General features: G+C 40.7%; 1 protein-coding gene across 2 annotated transcripts; it reads right to left on the minus strand.

Moving 5' to 3' along the window:
* Positions 1 to 636: 636 nt before the first annotated feature.
* LOC143104414 (inositol 1,4,5-triphosphate receptor associated 1) lies at positions 637 to 15,229 on the minus strand. Of its 2 annotated transcripts, XM_076268462.1 has the most exons (14): positions 14,954 to 15,229; positions 13,525 to 13,958; positions 12,632 to 12,695; positions 12,443 to 12,515; positions 12,163 to 12,193; positions 11,391 to 11,531; positions 10,699 to 10,830; positions 3,908 to 4,052; positions 3,701 to 3,741; positions 3,337 to 3,387; positions 3,056 to 3,138; positions 2,705 to 2,830; positions 2,185 to 2,325; positions 637 to 1,819 (listed from the first exon to the last, which is right to left on the minus strand). In XM_076268462.1, the coding sequence occupies exons 2-14, from the start codon at positions 13,537 to 13,539 to the stop codon at positions 1,678 to 1,680; spliced, it is 1,185 nt and encodes a 394-aa protein (XP_076124577.1). In that variant the 5' UTR covers positions 13,540 to 13,958; positions 14,954 to 15,229; the 3' UTR covers positions 637 to 1,677. The 2 variants fall into 2 exon arrangements, with proteins under 2 accessions (XP_076124577.1, XP_076124578.1); XM_076268463.1 differs by lacking the exons at positions 12,163 to 12,193; positions 13,525 to 13,958; positions 14,954 to 15,229 and having other exon boundaries at positions 12,632 to 12,677.
* Positions 15,230 to 15,747: the final 518 nt, after the last annotated feature.

The following is a 15,747-nucleotide window of genomic DNA, read 5'->3' on the forward strand; positions in this document are numbered from 1 at the left end:
GTCACTCAAACACCATAACCCCACACCAAATCTACAAAACCATACAAAACCGCTTTTTGCAAAATACCACACACAACTACCTAACACACAAAATCTAACAGGAAGTTGCTTGATTTCATTCAAAATGCAACACTTATTCACCACTCACAACTACTTTTCTGAATACCATCTGATCATTGTCATATAGACCCTTTCAATCTGTTCCTAGAGGATTTCCAGTTGAAATGGTCAGAATCAATGCACATACTTTGAAATAAAAAGGAATCAGACTTTAGCCGATTTAACCCCCCAACAGTGTGTAGGCTAATGTATCCAAAATGTCAAATTATGACAAAAGTGTTTATACTGTGAGGCGAATGGTTGCTTTAGAGATGTGTTTATGTAATTTTAAATATGTTGGTGTCTGCTGTGTCATTTTGCTGAAGATTTGAGGCATTTTGCATTTTGTGTGAGCAATAGTGGGTTTTGTGTTGCCTGAGCCTGCCCATCCTAGATCTCCTTTGAGGGAGATACTAGTCTGGGACACAATAATTCACTCAGTCAAAAAAAAAGTCAGACCAATCAGTGACGAGAGGGGAAGGTGAAACAGTAAAGATAAACAGTAGCAGCAACACCTGCAAATATCATAAAATGCAGTTGGAAAAATGCAGACATTTATTTACAGAAAAAGTAGACCCATATACATTGTTTCCCGACTGTTGATGCTGTTTATTGTCAGTTTGTAAAGTTTAGGCGAAGTAGGAAGTAATGAGGAATCTCTGATGAATGTGATTGGTAAGGCTATATTGGCTATATAATGTGATTGGTAAGGAGACCAATGATTTGATGAAGTTAGTGCCCACTGCAATGCAGGTGTTGGAAAAGAATCCCAACCATGAGTCACTAGACCCTATTTACTTTATGAATGAGTTTGGATTTTTCCAGGCTAGGTTTTTTCTGTGTGTAGAGTTTTGAAAAATAGTCAGAGTTTTGAAAATGTGTGTAAACAGCACAGTAATATTTGCACAGTGTACATCATCACACTGTGGAAAATAAAGATGTCAACAGGTCAACAGTTCATTATATTTAATATAAGACCAGAACTGTGTTTTTTTTTTGTTTTCTGATGTTTAACAGAGAATGGCATCCTGTTTATTAATGTGCATTTGATTGTTGTCCTAACATGAACTCAAGATGTAACATTCCTATACAAAACTAAAGGTCTTGATATGCCTGGACTACACTGTGCATAATTATTAAAGAACCTGTCATTGATTGACCTGTATATGAACCTGTAATTTTTGACCTTTTCATTGATTGAATTTAACAGCTGTTTATCTTGGGACAGACCAATAAAAACCTATAAACTCCCTACATCTTATGTCCCATTTCACAACCATCACCTGTCATACAAAGACCTGTCAGAAAAAGGCATCCTTAACAACCTTTTATAAAAGCCTTTTAGTTAGTGTATGTCACAGACTGTGCCGTGATGTGCTCTCACAGCACGCAGCCAGACAAATGCCGGCACTAACAAGCTGACTTGCTGCTATTCTCTGTGTCATATCATTATCATTACTGTTACTGTAGGTCTGTGTTATATTCCTGGTTCACTGTTCATAATGTCATTTACCACCGTTTGCCATAAATGAATTATCATCTGACATGCAATGTTGTTTTAAAGTGCAGGGAAGTTGCTCAGCTCAGCTGTATCAGTATCATGAGTAACATCCAGAGGAACACCACACAGAAGATGGCTCCCAGAGTGAGTATGTGGATCACAAAGCGACTGGTGGAGACCCACTGAGGCAGGGAACGTTGGACAGAATATAGACAATGCCTACAGAAGGAAGAAAAAATTGTTTCAGAATTCTATTCTGAGAATTCTGTCCCATAGGCTTTGTCTTTTGCCTTCACCTGGACACAATGCATTATTGTACTTTACGAACAAATACAGTAAGATAGAGTTTCATGGAACTTTAGAATTCAACTTAATTTTTTTAATCAGATCTATCAATTTAAAATGGGCCTTAATTGATTAATGAAATGTTAGGGGACTACATCTACATAAGGTTACACAGCAAACTATTCTGAGAACTGCTGTACACAGAGACAGCCATCTAAAGCTGCCCAAGGATCCTAGTGAAAGTGAAGAGGGGACGGAGGATAACGTTACAGAAATGTATATTGCTGATGCGCTCTTACTGCTCTGGGGTGGGGGGAGCAGAGACAGGGGGGCTCTGCTCACTCGTTTCCCTGGATCCCTCATTCTCCTCCGAGCTTTCTGTCCCCTCCTGCTCGACCAGGGCCGATCTACGACGCAGTCGCAGTGCTGGGGGCACGGGACTGCAGAGGAATGCGAGGACAGTGGGTGAGATCCCTCCACAAACAAACTGATCGACTGGTATCAAAATGCTTTTGTATTACTGAAACGTTTTTACAATTGCACATTGTTTTCTAGAAGATAATACCAAACGTGTGTCATGTGAAGCCATATATTTCGATAATATTTTTTGCCCATAGGAATAAGTCCTTATTCTTAATTGTTTTAATTGTTTTAATCATAACTTGCAGTCAGTTGAACTTCTACAGAATTTGTAGAACACAAACTCTTCATAGTTGCATACAGTACATAAAATAAACATGACATAAATACTGTTTGTAGATACAAAACACATAAAAACGTATAGTTGACTCTTCCAGAGGTTCAAAAAGCCAACTGTACCTGGGGACTGCGGAGGATTCTGAGTCCTCGTCCTGACTCTGGGTTGATGCCTGTCTTAGAAGAGGGTTGCGTCGATGTCGGGGAGGAAAAAAGCTTTCAGGAGAATCGGGTTGGCCATCTTTTTCCCTGATAAAGGAGACATACAGTAGTTTGCGTGTCTAGCATGTTTGAGAGATATATCAGCTGTAAAGAAGGTTACAGAAACACACACACACACACACACACACACACACACACACACACACACAGTGGTCCTCATTGGTAGCAGAGAGTTTGGAGAGAGATTGGAGTTCCCTCTCTATTTTCAATGTCCACACAGTGGTCCAGCTGTGAGCACAGCCACAGGCCTACCTGCTGTCACCTTCTGGTTGTGGGCTTCCAGTGTCCTCGCTGGTCTTTAGCCCCTCTGAGAACTTAGTCTCAAGATCTTTGAGCTGTTGTGGACATTAAGGGGAAATTCAAAATGTTTAGTTGCAGTTTAAGCATTTTTAATTTCGTTGTATAGCCTATGCTTTGTGAGATATATATAAAAACAAAACATTAACAAAATTAGAATTTACTGAATTGAAAGTATGTGTTACCGGATATCACCGTATATTCCCATAATGTAACACAAGTGCTGGTTTCTGTACCTGAGCCAGATTTGGAATGAGAGTCATGCTCACTCTCCTACGGGCAAAGTGCTGCAGATGAGGAGACCAGAGAGAGAGATGGGAGAGATGAGAGTGTGAGGCAGATTGGAAGAAGGGTGAGAAGCAGTCATCGCACACAGGCATTTTTCTTTAGCTCTTTAATGGTTGATAAATGACTCTGCTACACTGGGTTAAGCAACACCTCCAGTATAACCAGATGGCCCTTCTGATGTGCTTGGTGCACTGATACTACTGTATATGGTTCTTATAGCCTTGAACATTCTTTTTTTTTTTTTATCATAGTTCACAGTGATTGCTGTATGTATGTTATTGCTTCTCTCTACATCCATGAAAGCCTGATTACCAGTTGTGCTGAGTGCCTCACAATTCTCACATCACCGTCATCTGCAAGAGAGGAAATGAGGTAGAATCTTAATTCATTAAAGCGGACACTATCCATTTTTGAAGGTAATACTGTACACACAGGTAATGCATTCGATTTGATAGACTTTCACACAGCCATTTGAAAGCAGTGTATGATGCATTGGCATGATTACAGATCCTTCCTGACCAGTGTTGTCACTCAGCAGCCGCCCACGGGTCTTCTGCAGGAGCCTCCTGGCCTCCAGGATCTCAGCGCTATCCAGGGTGTGTCGTCGCTTCAGATGGTCCACGTGGACCGACATCAGTTCCACTGCATGGCTCACGCGGGCCTCCTAAAGTCATGCCAACATAGGTGGCAACAACAACAACAACAACAACAACAACAAGAAACAGTGAGAGGTCACTCACATCTCAAAAGCCAATTTGGATGGGTGCAGGATCTAAAGCATACATGGGCAACATACTTTCCCTGACCGGCCCGCGTAAGGTCCGTGAAAGAGCCTAGCATAGAGATAATGCATGCAAATCAATATCGTTGTTTTTATTTTGAAAGCGACTGCTATTTGTACGCCCATACATTTGTGCGTGGATGCACGACGTAAACACCCTCACTGATGTGCTGGTGAATTTATGCTTCTGCGTCGACACAATGCAGTTGCCTTTACGTCGGCGTAAACCATTCAAAGTTTTGTGTCTCTGCGTCGCTCACCACCGCAAAGGTTGTTAGAACGAACTCCTACTGCTGCTCGTTGGCGATACGAAGTGTTCATTTCAGTTTACAGTTTACAATCGGATAACCCCGTAATTGTAACCAAAATATGTCTGAGTTTATTTGCAAAGCTTATGTTAGCGAACTATGATGCTACTAGGCCTAGTGCTCGTTGGCGATACGAAGTGTTCATTTCAAAAAGTTACTGGCAGATAGACAGTTTACAATCGGATAACCCCGTAATTGTAACCAAAATATGTCTGAGTTTATTTGCAAAGCTTATGTTAGCGAACTAGTATGATGCTACTACCCACAGGTTGCTTGAAGCAGCCGGCTCAACACACAGAGCGAGTTGACCAATCACAGTTATGTGCATAAAGTTAAAGCAAAAACATAGCCTACATTTTTAAAATAGTTGTCTTTGTGCATGTTGATTAACTAATGACAGCCTACTATTGTCTGCTCCACATTTTCGTAGTCTAATTCTGCATAGAGTTAATTTAATGATGGTAATGATTTAATGATGAAATATTGCTGAGTGTTGATGAAATGGTGGCACAGGCCTATCGGTTGTACTGACTCCTTCACATTTTCATGACCTAGCCTAATTATATAGAAATTGTAGTACTTTTTTATATCAGTCTTTGAAAACTGAAAAAAAATGTCAATGTCAAAAAATCATTTTCGAGAATGAGGATTAAATACTGGACATAGATTAAATATTGCTGTTTTTCCTTTGTCTCCCTCACATTTTCATCTGTTCTTACGACTAGTAAACAAAACCATATGATTTACTTAATGTTATAAGAACAGAATAGAATTGAACAGAATTGAGTTCAGACTTGAGTTCGGTATTTTGGGTCCGGCCCTCCTCAACAGTCCCAGTTTGTCATGTGGCCCCTTGGGGAAATTAGTTGCCCACCCCTGATCTAAAGCATAGTGGACAAGAGAGATGAGATGATCTGCACGCTGAGGAGCTCCCATTTAAGGTGTTTATTTTTATTTAGCAGTTTGACGTTTCCAGTCCATGATAGCTTCAGCGAAAGTTCTACTAGAAGACTCGTAGTGTAGCCTTTACTCCTCCTATGCTTACATGGAGCCAATCTTAGCTTTGCCTACTTTTCGGGAAAGCCCTGCAATCTGATCATTCACTCATTCAATCAGCGCTAGCCTATAGAAATTCAGTGGGCTCTTTAAATATGTACCACTAACACTGCTTCTGCTTCTCAGTACGTACGCTGACTTTGACATCCCCTCCACCTCCCCTCCAGCCACCTCTGCCAGCAGTCCACGTCAATTGGGCATGGTCTGCCTACCACATCATCTTCCTTCAGCCACCGCCACCAGTTGGTCCCCGTCTCGTCGTGGAGGGTAGGCTCCCCGCCCCTGCCATCATCCATCGGCAGGAGACGAGATCCGCTCATCGCTGGACGGATCCGAGACGGGGCCTACGCCAAAGACTGTTACCTATTCAGGACTCTATCATGCTTGTATCCAAACCGTTCCTTTACTAATTAAATTGTTAACTGATTCTTTTCTGTCTACTGAGTCTTTCTGGTAGAACTACGGCTCTTCCTCAGGTTTTGAGTCATAGGGGCTCGAAACGTAAAAACTATATCGGAGCTCTTTGGTGTGCAGATTATCTCTAACAACAACAACCAAGTCTGTTATTGGGCAGTTCCAGCGTAATGGATGTGACAATTGGACTCATATTGGTAAACAAAATGCCTTAGAGTGGGGGCAAAATTAGTATCAGTGAATTAATTTGCATAACTTTTAATGCAACCTCTGTCCTCTGAATACTGAGAAATCCTCAAATTTCATATAATCAATTTCATCCTAAGAATACAAGGCATTTTATCAGCATTATGGATGTGACATGAAATGGACACATTTCTGTGATAGATTACAGGTTTTCTACAAACTCTGTGAATTTTGAAGGAAACTTCCGAAACTATGATATATGTACCATGAAGGAGACTTGAATGAACACAAAAAGTGTGTTTTTGAAACTATACGTAATTTTTGTAATGCATTATGTAGGAAAAACTGGCGTTATGGATGTGACGGTTACACGTTATGGATGTGACGTGTCTGAACCAGTCCTCGACAAACTACATAAAACACATAATTAAGTAGTGAATTTTGATATGAAACAATTGAAATAGTAATCATGAAAAACTAGCGATGAAATTATTGCTTCCTCAGTGCCCACTAAGATCCACAGGAAGAATCAGGACAACAAGTAATTTAATTTGACAAGCTTCGGGCTTGCCGATTTGATCCCCGACCAGTAGAAAAAATGTGGGCGGGGGAAATGGTTGAGCACTGCTCTCCCATGCCCACATCCACGGCTGAAGTGCCGTTGGTGTGTGCTTCACCTCACTGTGTGCTCATTGTGTGCTTCACCTCACTGTGTGTTCACTGTGTGCTTCACTAATTCACGGATTGGGAGACCAAATTTCCCTCACGGGATCAAAAGAGTATCTATACTTACGTACTAACTTATTTACTATTGGGGCAGGTCTCTTGGCACACTGCCTGATCTTTTCCTCCTAATCTTAATGTAGCCTCTTGTTTTAGTGTTACCGTTTACTTTGAGAAAGTCACCAGGTCCCCCTGGTTGAAAAACATCCCAAAGGAATAATTTTCTCACCCCCACAATAGAAATGGACATGGTGTCATTCAATCTCAGGCCATGTCCCTGGGTCAAAAAAATCCAGCGAAAGCTAAATGCATTGTCCAGGTGTGCCCTTATAAAGGTTAAGCTGAGTTGTGCATGTTTGGAGAATAGTGATCCATGATCACATCCATGATGACTAAGTGATCAATTTTGGGATGGGGTGAAAATTTCAACCACCAAAACACCACCCCCAAAGTGGAGAATAGGTTTAGAAATGTATAAGTTTTGGGTGTTTTTCAGACAATGGGACCTGGTGACCTCAAAGTAAATGGTAACACTAAAACAAGGGGCTACATTAAGATTTTTGGAGGAAAAGATCAGTTAATTCACACAGGAATGCTTTACTCAGAGCAAAGAGATTTCTTAGATGTAATGAAATAATAAAGAGAAAAATAGAATGAGAATTCTTTCATCAATTCAGTGGTGGTGTCTTTTTCTTAAGGGACATATTTATTGAAGCAATCTTAAAGTAATCCTAAAGTAATCAGATTATGTTACATGTTTTTGGTAATCCAACTGATTACGTTAGCCTACTGATTACAAAAATTGCCAAGTAATTTGTAGTCAGTAATGGATTACATTTTTAAGTAATCTGACCCAACCCTGACAAACACCCACCCACATGAATGCAGATACATAAACACACACACACAGGCACGCATACACATGTGGGCATGCAAACACACACGCACACACACACACACACACACACATAAACACACAAACACAGGCACGCATATGCACAAGCACACACTCAGACACACACACACAGACACACACACACAGACACACACACACACACTCTTATAAACAAAAGCAAACTCACATATGCACACATTTGCATGCACATGAGTTGCAGGAGTAGGAGATAGAGACAAACTGACAAGCGTGATTTATTTTTGCGAAGAGAATATGCAGGACTGAGAGGCGGTCATATTTTGTACCGCTATGCGGTACATCTAGTTTATTGCTGCCCTTACTCATGTTACTCTGTGGGTATTAGCTACAGAGGACCTGACACTTCAAATGCTGTCATATCGCGTCACATTTAAAATTAAACTGTGTTAAGCAGACGTGAACGGCAGGCTGAACAGATCTGCAACAGAACGAGGTTGCTATGTTAACTCCAGCTGTAAAGTCAGCCATCTTCACCAGCTAACACGATAATCCAGTTACTGTACAACAACAGTATGACGGTTACAGGAAGATAATCACTCAGATTTTCGTTATTAGGCCACTTGAAAATAGGCTATGGCTAGGCTAATCACTGGAGGTATTTTAATATTATGTTTGTTTTGCTAATGGTTAGGCAAGGCCTCCCTGTGGTTTTGATCAACCTAATAATCTTTGAAATGTCAATTATAAACACTAAGTTGAAATGCGTTGAAACTGACATGCCACCAGAACAGACGTTTTATCGGCTTTGAGGTACAATATAATAAAGTCCCCAGTCTTGTAAATTCAAATTCAAATTATGTAACATCCATAACGTCACATCCATAACGCACCATTAAAGGTTTTAAAAGTAAGAAAGGGGCACAATTTGGTCATCACACTTTACATTGATATAAATCAGCTTTGCACAGACACTATGGACATTGTCGCATCAACACTGTATGTGTAGCATAAACTTTTCCTATAAAACGTTATGGATGTGACATGGCCATGGAACTTGCTGACTTAAAAACAAAACCCTTACAAATGTAAGGAGTTGTGCTCTTAAAGACAAGCTGAGCATAGACATTTCTCTACCATTCCCTTGTCAATCTGGAATTTGTCAAATGACACAATTTGTTTGAACATTGGGTCCATTTATCCACTTTTGAAATATGTATAATATTACCATGTGAAATATGTTGTTTCTGTATGGTTGCACACAGGGGTGAAAGTAAGCCGGTACTGGCCGGTACGGAGTACCACTAAAATATTTGGAGAGGGTACGCCGTACCGGAAAGAAAACTATACTGCCGCTGAAAAATATAGCACTTTCAGCATGACAACACAACTGCTAACGTCAAATTACCAGAAGCAACACGTTTCCCCCAAAATATATTTCATATTCATCGTTCTGAACTGTATCTGAATTGTGTCTAAACCTCCCGTGCAGCTGGACAGACAACGAGCAAGCTATAGCGCGCGTACAGTAGCCTACAGTAATTGCGCCAACGTGCACTGGTATCCAAAGTGTTTTAGCAGACGGACGTTTCTTGGAAAGTCTCCCAAATAAAAAAAAACATACAGGCTAAAGAAAAATATGTTGATGTTTAATAGCCTATTCTGGTTTTATGTGTGCAGTGTTTTGCTGGAGAGACAAGAGACAGACAGCGCGTGTACGGCTTAACCAGATCTTGCGCAGCAATAATGAAAGTGTTTTAGCGGACAGAAGTATGTTGCAGTCTCCCAAATAAAAAGGCATGACTCAAAGAAACGTGTTTCATGATATACAGTAGTCTATATAAAACAAACGATTGGAAGTGGGAGCGAGCAGAGTAAATAGGCTAAATAAATAAATAAATGTTGAAATTAAGTGCATCAGTGTGCAATTTATTCATAATCAAAAACAGATACAGGTGGGTTAAAGAGTGATACTAGAGTGATAAGAAGTCCTAGTGAATGCTTGATAAGTAGACTATAATACAGTATATAAACAAATAAATAAATAATAAATAATTAGGCTAAGTTAAATTTTCGGCGCGTGCTCTGCGTGCGCATTATAACTCTATATCATGGTACCACCAAGAAATAAAAACTACTTTCACCCCTGGTTGCACACCATATTTATGATGTAAAAAGAGTGTCATTCTCCATCAAATTCAATCAGATCAGTTACAAACAATAAAATATAGACCTAAATGAAGATTTTAACAACAGTTCTATTTGCGTATGCACAACTTTTTTTTTCCATGGTAAGGATGACCTTTGCATGGAATTGCCCTATTTCTATAGAGACACTTTATTAGCCAAAGGCTCTTAAGTAAGTAAGTATAAGTATATATACTCTTTTGATCCCGTGAGGGAAATTTGGTCTCTGCATTTATCCCAATCCGTGAATTAGTGAAACACACACTGCACACAGTGTACACACAGTGAGGTGAAGCACACAAAATTTTAAAGTGATATTTTTGGACTTTTTAGTATTTAATGGAAAAGACAGTAAAGAGAGGACAGGAAATGAGTGGGAGAAAGAGTTCAGGTCAGACTCAAACCTGGGTCCCCATAGGCACTGAGCCTGTTTATAGTACAAGACACTAATGCGACCGCAGCCCTATGGCTCCCCACAAGATGTTTTTAACACTTTATCTTACTTTACTTTATCAAGAGTTTATTGTTATAAATCTAGGCCACTGTTTACTGATCTTACCTCAAGACTTACTGTACATAATTGTTGTCATTTTTGACACCATGAAAAGTACAAACTCTACCTTTAAATGCCCAACACACATTCAGTGAATGATTACATGAAAGTAAACCGACCTATGATTTGAATCCACATTCTATTGATATCACACACACATTATAAACCTATGTCAGTGCCTGTAGGTAGCCTATGGAGGTAGCCTATAGCTTTACGTCCTCATATACATACCTGGTGAGCAGCCCCCAGCGTCTCAGCAGCTGTAATGATGTCATCCATCGCTCTGCACAGAGTGTCCAAGGAGGTCTCCATTTTGTCCAGTATTTCTACCACCTCACTGTCCACACACCGGGCTTTCAGCAGCTGTTTGTCAACACAACTCACGTTAATGGATCATTCAAAAAGACGTCTATCACATCTATTCACATGCAGAAAATCCATGTTTATGTATGTAGGATATATTTGTAATGGCTGAAGAAACATAGATGATATACAATATGCATAAATATTGTGTATATACTGTAAACATTTTAATAGCCTACATTAAGTCAGTTTAAAGTTAACATAACTTAACTAAGTGCCACAATTTAGTTTTTTTTTATTATTGAAAGCACGGTAGAATGTTTTTCTTAAAAGGGTTTTTATGGCCTTTCCCCATCTGTGCCACACTACCACCGCCTATATTTGGAGATAGTCTTCAGTCTCGGGAATTAAGCGAAGCACAAACTAGAATGAAGTAATAGACACTGTTTGCTGCTGAATCCTTTAGTTGCAGGAGATGTGGGGAGGGGACCAAGACAGAAATAAGAGAGACATCACAACATTATAGGATAACTATGCTAGCAACAGTAAGGTGTTGGTCTGACTGTGCAGCTCAAAGTACACAGTGTAATCTCTGGAAATGTCTGCGGTGTAGTATTGACCTGCAGGGTGTCTTTGGTGTGGTTGAGCTCCATCTGCAGGTTCTCCTGTGCCACTGCACGGTCATGCTCCTCTGCCTGGAGCCTCTGGGGAAGGGTGTACTGGTCACAGCGGAACGCCATGGCGAACTGGAAGAAGGCGCTCTGTGCAGAGGAACAGTCATACTGTTATACATGAGGTCAACTCACCATTCTAAAGATCTATTGGCGGCTTTCACAGCAATGCACATTTATCTGGCTAGTCCTATTTGGTGTACTTTCACATATACATCTGAATGGAGTTTCCATAAATGGACACCACATACATGATTGCTTATCTTACCTAATTTGTCCACCTCATACAAACAGCCAGTATGTATTGTGCAGTTCTACACTCTTAAAATGAATGTGTTGAAAACAACACAACTTGTGTTGTTTTTAACACATCTCTGTGTCCCGATAGGGACAACACAGTTTGTGTTGTTTCCTTTTTTTATTTGTTACACAATATGTGTTTAAAATAACACAACTTGCGTTGTTTTTTAACACATCTCTGTGTTAGATAGGGACAACACATTTGAGTGTGTGGATTTGTGATAGTGTGTGTATCTGTGACATACAGTGTAGCTGTCAGAGGTCAAAGTCTAAACAACGTGCAACATTGTACAGAACAACAAAAGTAAAATGTAACAAAAGCATGTTAAATGTGCATGAACAAATTTGATGAGAGAGATTGGCAGGTGGGCTGTTAAAGTGTACGACTCTGAATGGGTGAATAAAGGGGTTAATTTCATACCTCAACTTCTTCTTCTGTCATTTCGTCACAACTATGAGACAAAGATGAAATTAGAAATGGAAGGAAGGAAGGAATGTTTCAATATGTCCTAATTTCACTCTTAAAATGAATGTGTTGGAAATTACACAAACTGTGTTGTCCCTATATGGACACAGATGTGTTAAAAAAAAAGTTGTGTTGTTAAATTTGCTTTGAAGAGTTGGATTGCTGGTTGTTAAATTTTCTATAAAGAGTTGGATTGCAGATCGTTGTGCCGTTTTCAGCGCATCAGCTGACCCACCTGCTGAGACCCAGTCTCTCCATGATGGGCAGGTCCTCCCAGGAGGTGGCCAGCAGCTCCTCTGGCCTCGGCTCTGGGGGGCACAACTCCTCACGGTCATTCCCACACTATACTATTCCATGTGATGTGCAGTTAAAGATTGGTTTTCAGACAGTACATTTTGTAACACCAAGCACAAAAGTAGACTACCTTCATCACTGCTGTCACTGTCGTCCGATAGCCTAAATAATCCAAACGGGCCTGATGCAGGTATCTGTGGAGAGAAGAAGGAGCATGAAAGTCTCATCAAATCTGTCGGAAAGAGCATTTATGAGGGGAATTACAAAAGATTTATACTTAAGGAATGAAGCCTTGAGCCTATCATGTTTTGTGTGACGTCTTAACTTCAAAAAAACAAAATCAATCAACCAAAGTCAGAGACCAATTCAGGATTTAAAAGGTTTATGCTTGTCTAACCACCCTCTCTGCCTTTGCCCTGACACAACCCTATGAACACACTGGATGATGTCAGAGAAGGAGAGCGAGAGAGTGAGGGAGAGAGAGAGAGAGAGAGAATGATACAGGCAGAATGACAGAGACGAAGTGAAAGAGAACCTTTTACGGAAGTTTGGCCACACACTGCATGGTCTTTGTGCACTGTGCCTGTGGGCATGAGTGTATGTGTCATTCCTCTGCCTTGGCTGCTTACACACATAGCCTGTCCAAAAGCCTTCCCTCACTAATCCAGCCACAATTATTGTTATGGACAGACCATAGTCACGTCTGTATTTGTTTACAGGTGTGGGTCCGCAGTCCTCTTAAGTGTCTGTAAATATCTCCGTTATGTGATAGGTCTAATTTACCAAGTCAAGTCAAGACAAGACTGAGATTGAAGCATCTGGGATGGTTTCAGCTGTGCTACAACAACCTCCTATTCATGCCCAGGGAGAAGAGTTAATTGGAGGCTAAAAGAGAGATACACTTAAGACTTAAGTGTGTTTTGCAGCTAGAATGAGCACTAGGAACATCTAGTCTACATCAAAGCATCTTCATATCCTCCAAGGGAAAGGTGAGGTGTGAGGTGCATAAGAGAGGAGACTTACCTGAGCACCCATCATGCTCTGCGTTTACCAGTTAAGCTGGTTCAGCTACTTCCAGGAATAAAGAACCACATTCTACTCAGTACACCACACTACTGTATATGTGGACTACAGCTCGGATTTGCCCATTACTGAACTGAGATTAGCACAACATTTGTATGGAGAAGCCAAAGTTTCCGAAGAGTTGCAGAGAGGGCATTTATCAGAGGCGTTGATATGAGCAGCTCCCTGGACGACAGCGTAAAAAAGTGGCCGTCCCTCATGGTCTTTGCGTCCATCCATGAATTAGCACTCCCTAAGAGGGGTGGCATCAGAGAGGGCTGCTGTTCTGGCAGGCATGGGGCAGCCGGGGATGGCTCACCAAACAAACGACAGCCCCGGTATGCGGTCGAGTATCAATAGCGTCCCTCCTGCTTTGGGTGTGAGGCTCCTGGGTGCTGGGGAGACACACAAGAACACAGAGGAGATGAGAGGAGACTGAGTCTCTGCACACGTTGGAAGGCATTTAAAAAGTAATTTGCTAAGCTGCATTAACAGCCCACAAAACAGACAAATTACTGTATTATGGGCCGAGAAAAAACATCCGTGCAACCACTGAGTCATGCAGAGAGGCTTTTATCAAGGTTGTATACAGCTTTTAAAGAATAAATACTTCACTGAATTAAATTGAAATACAGAAATGCTTTGTTTACACTATATAAAAGTTGAAATTGGAACAGGAGGGCAGTAACGTTAAAGGACTCGAGTAAAAAGCCTGAATTCAACTGTAGTTAGTCACACTGGGAGACAGAAACACACTTAGAGGTGTAAAAGGACCAGTGTGTCTTTGAGACCAGACGACAGTAGAAGTAACAGAGCAGACGAGTCGAAAGACAAACAGAAGCTTGTAAGAGAGCCACTCGAGGAAAAGACACTCAATGACTAATACAGTGGGAACATGCCAGTTCACTTCCCTAGAGGTTAAATGTGATTGTGAATGTGACTAGTGAAGTGAGCTGGCAAATAAATGTATATATATATATATTTGTTCTTGTGGTGTCTAAGTGGTTGGGCAATAGAGAGTACGAGAGGAGAGTATTTGAGTCTTCATTAACAAGGGAGTCATTTCACCAGGGCCTGCTGATTTCCTGAATGCTTTTTCCCACAGAAAAAAACATTTCTAAAACATAACTACATCAGGGTTATAGGCCAAAAAACCTCAATAAGATAGACAAACTCCCGTGTTGTTATAATCTGTATAGTGATAGATAAACATTGAAAGTAATCCACAAAACACAAACGTATACAACAACCATGATCATTTTATATCCACTATTTTGCCTATACATTTCAAGGATTTTTTTTTTTCCAAAACTATAAAATCCCACATTTTGGTTCAACTCATCACAGCAACTGTATTCAAGCTGGAACAGACACAGAACAAATTACTTACCTAGTGAGCTATCATACATATATTTAAGTAAAAATCTTCTTTACTCCACTATATGAACTTCTGTCTAAGGCCCAGTAGTTGTGTTGTGCTGTGGATCAGCATTGCTGCAGCATAGCCCACACGGCAGTCTGACACCATACAGCCACTGCCCCGCTTGGGCTGATCTACACACAGCTGTTTGGTTTCCCACCAGCTGGGAGTTCTCTGAGAGACGCCATCGCTCACCCCAGCAAGCAGACAGGCAGGCAGGCAGCTCTCCCAACCCAGAGAACTCTGTCCAAGATCATGTTGATGTAGAGAATGAGCAGGCAGACAAGTATGCAGAGCTTGAAAACAGAACGTAACCAAGCCCACACACACTCTTCAGATGGGCGTCTACAACTCTACACTTACACACCATCATTTAAAAATGGACCTTTGAAAAGCTGATTTATGATGCTGTTGATTGGTGCATTTAAACTGAGTTTTTAAGAAATAAACAGTAATGTATGTCCTGTATTCAACCTCTAATAATGATGCTATCTGATTTCAAATCGCAGTCAACCCTTATAGGTCAATGTCCATTATGTTATTCAAATGAAATTCATTGTGGAAGGATACTGATACTCTTCCACTTATGGCTGACTTGACTAAGCATAATGCCTTTGAAAAGATTAGTCCAGACTCATATCCACAAGTACGTTAGGGGAACCTGATGCTTTTCTGGTCATTACATGGAGCTCCTGCCAGGACATAGCTGAAGGCAGCGGCTAACACTCCTGCAAGTGAAAGTATGAAAGAAGTACAAACAGAAG

The sequence above is a fragment of the Alosa pseudoharengus genome, unplaced genomic scaffold (assembly GCF_046254945.1).
Source record: "Alosa pseudoharengus isolate Yale_2024_CS ecotype anadromous, Long Island Sound unplaced genomic scaffold, YU_APseudo_1.1 YU_APseudo_1.1_scf_5, whole genome shotgun sequence".
Lineage (NCBI taxonomy): Eukaryota > Metazoa > Chordata > Actinopteri > Clupeiformes > Clupeidae > Alosa > Alosa pseudoharengus.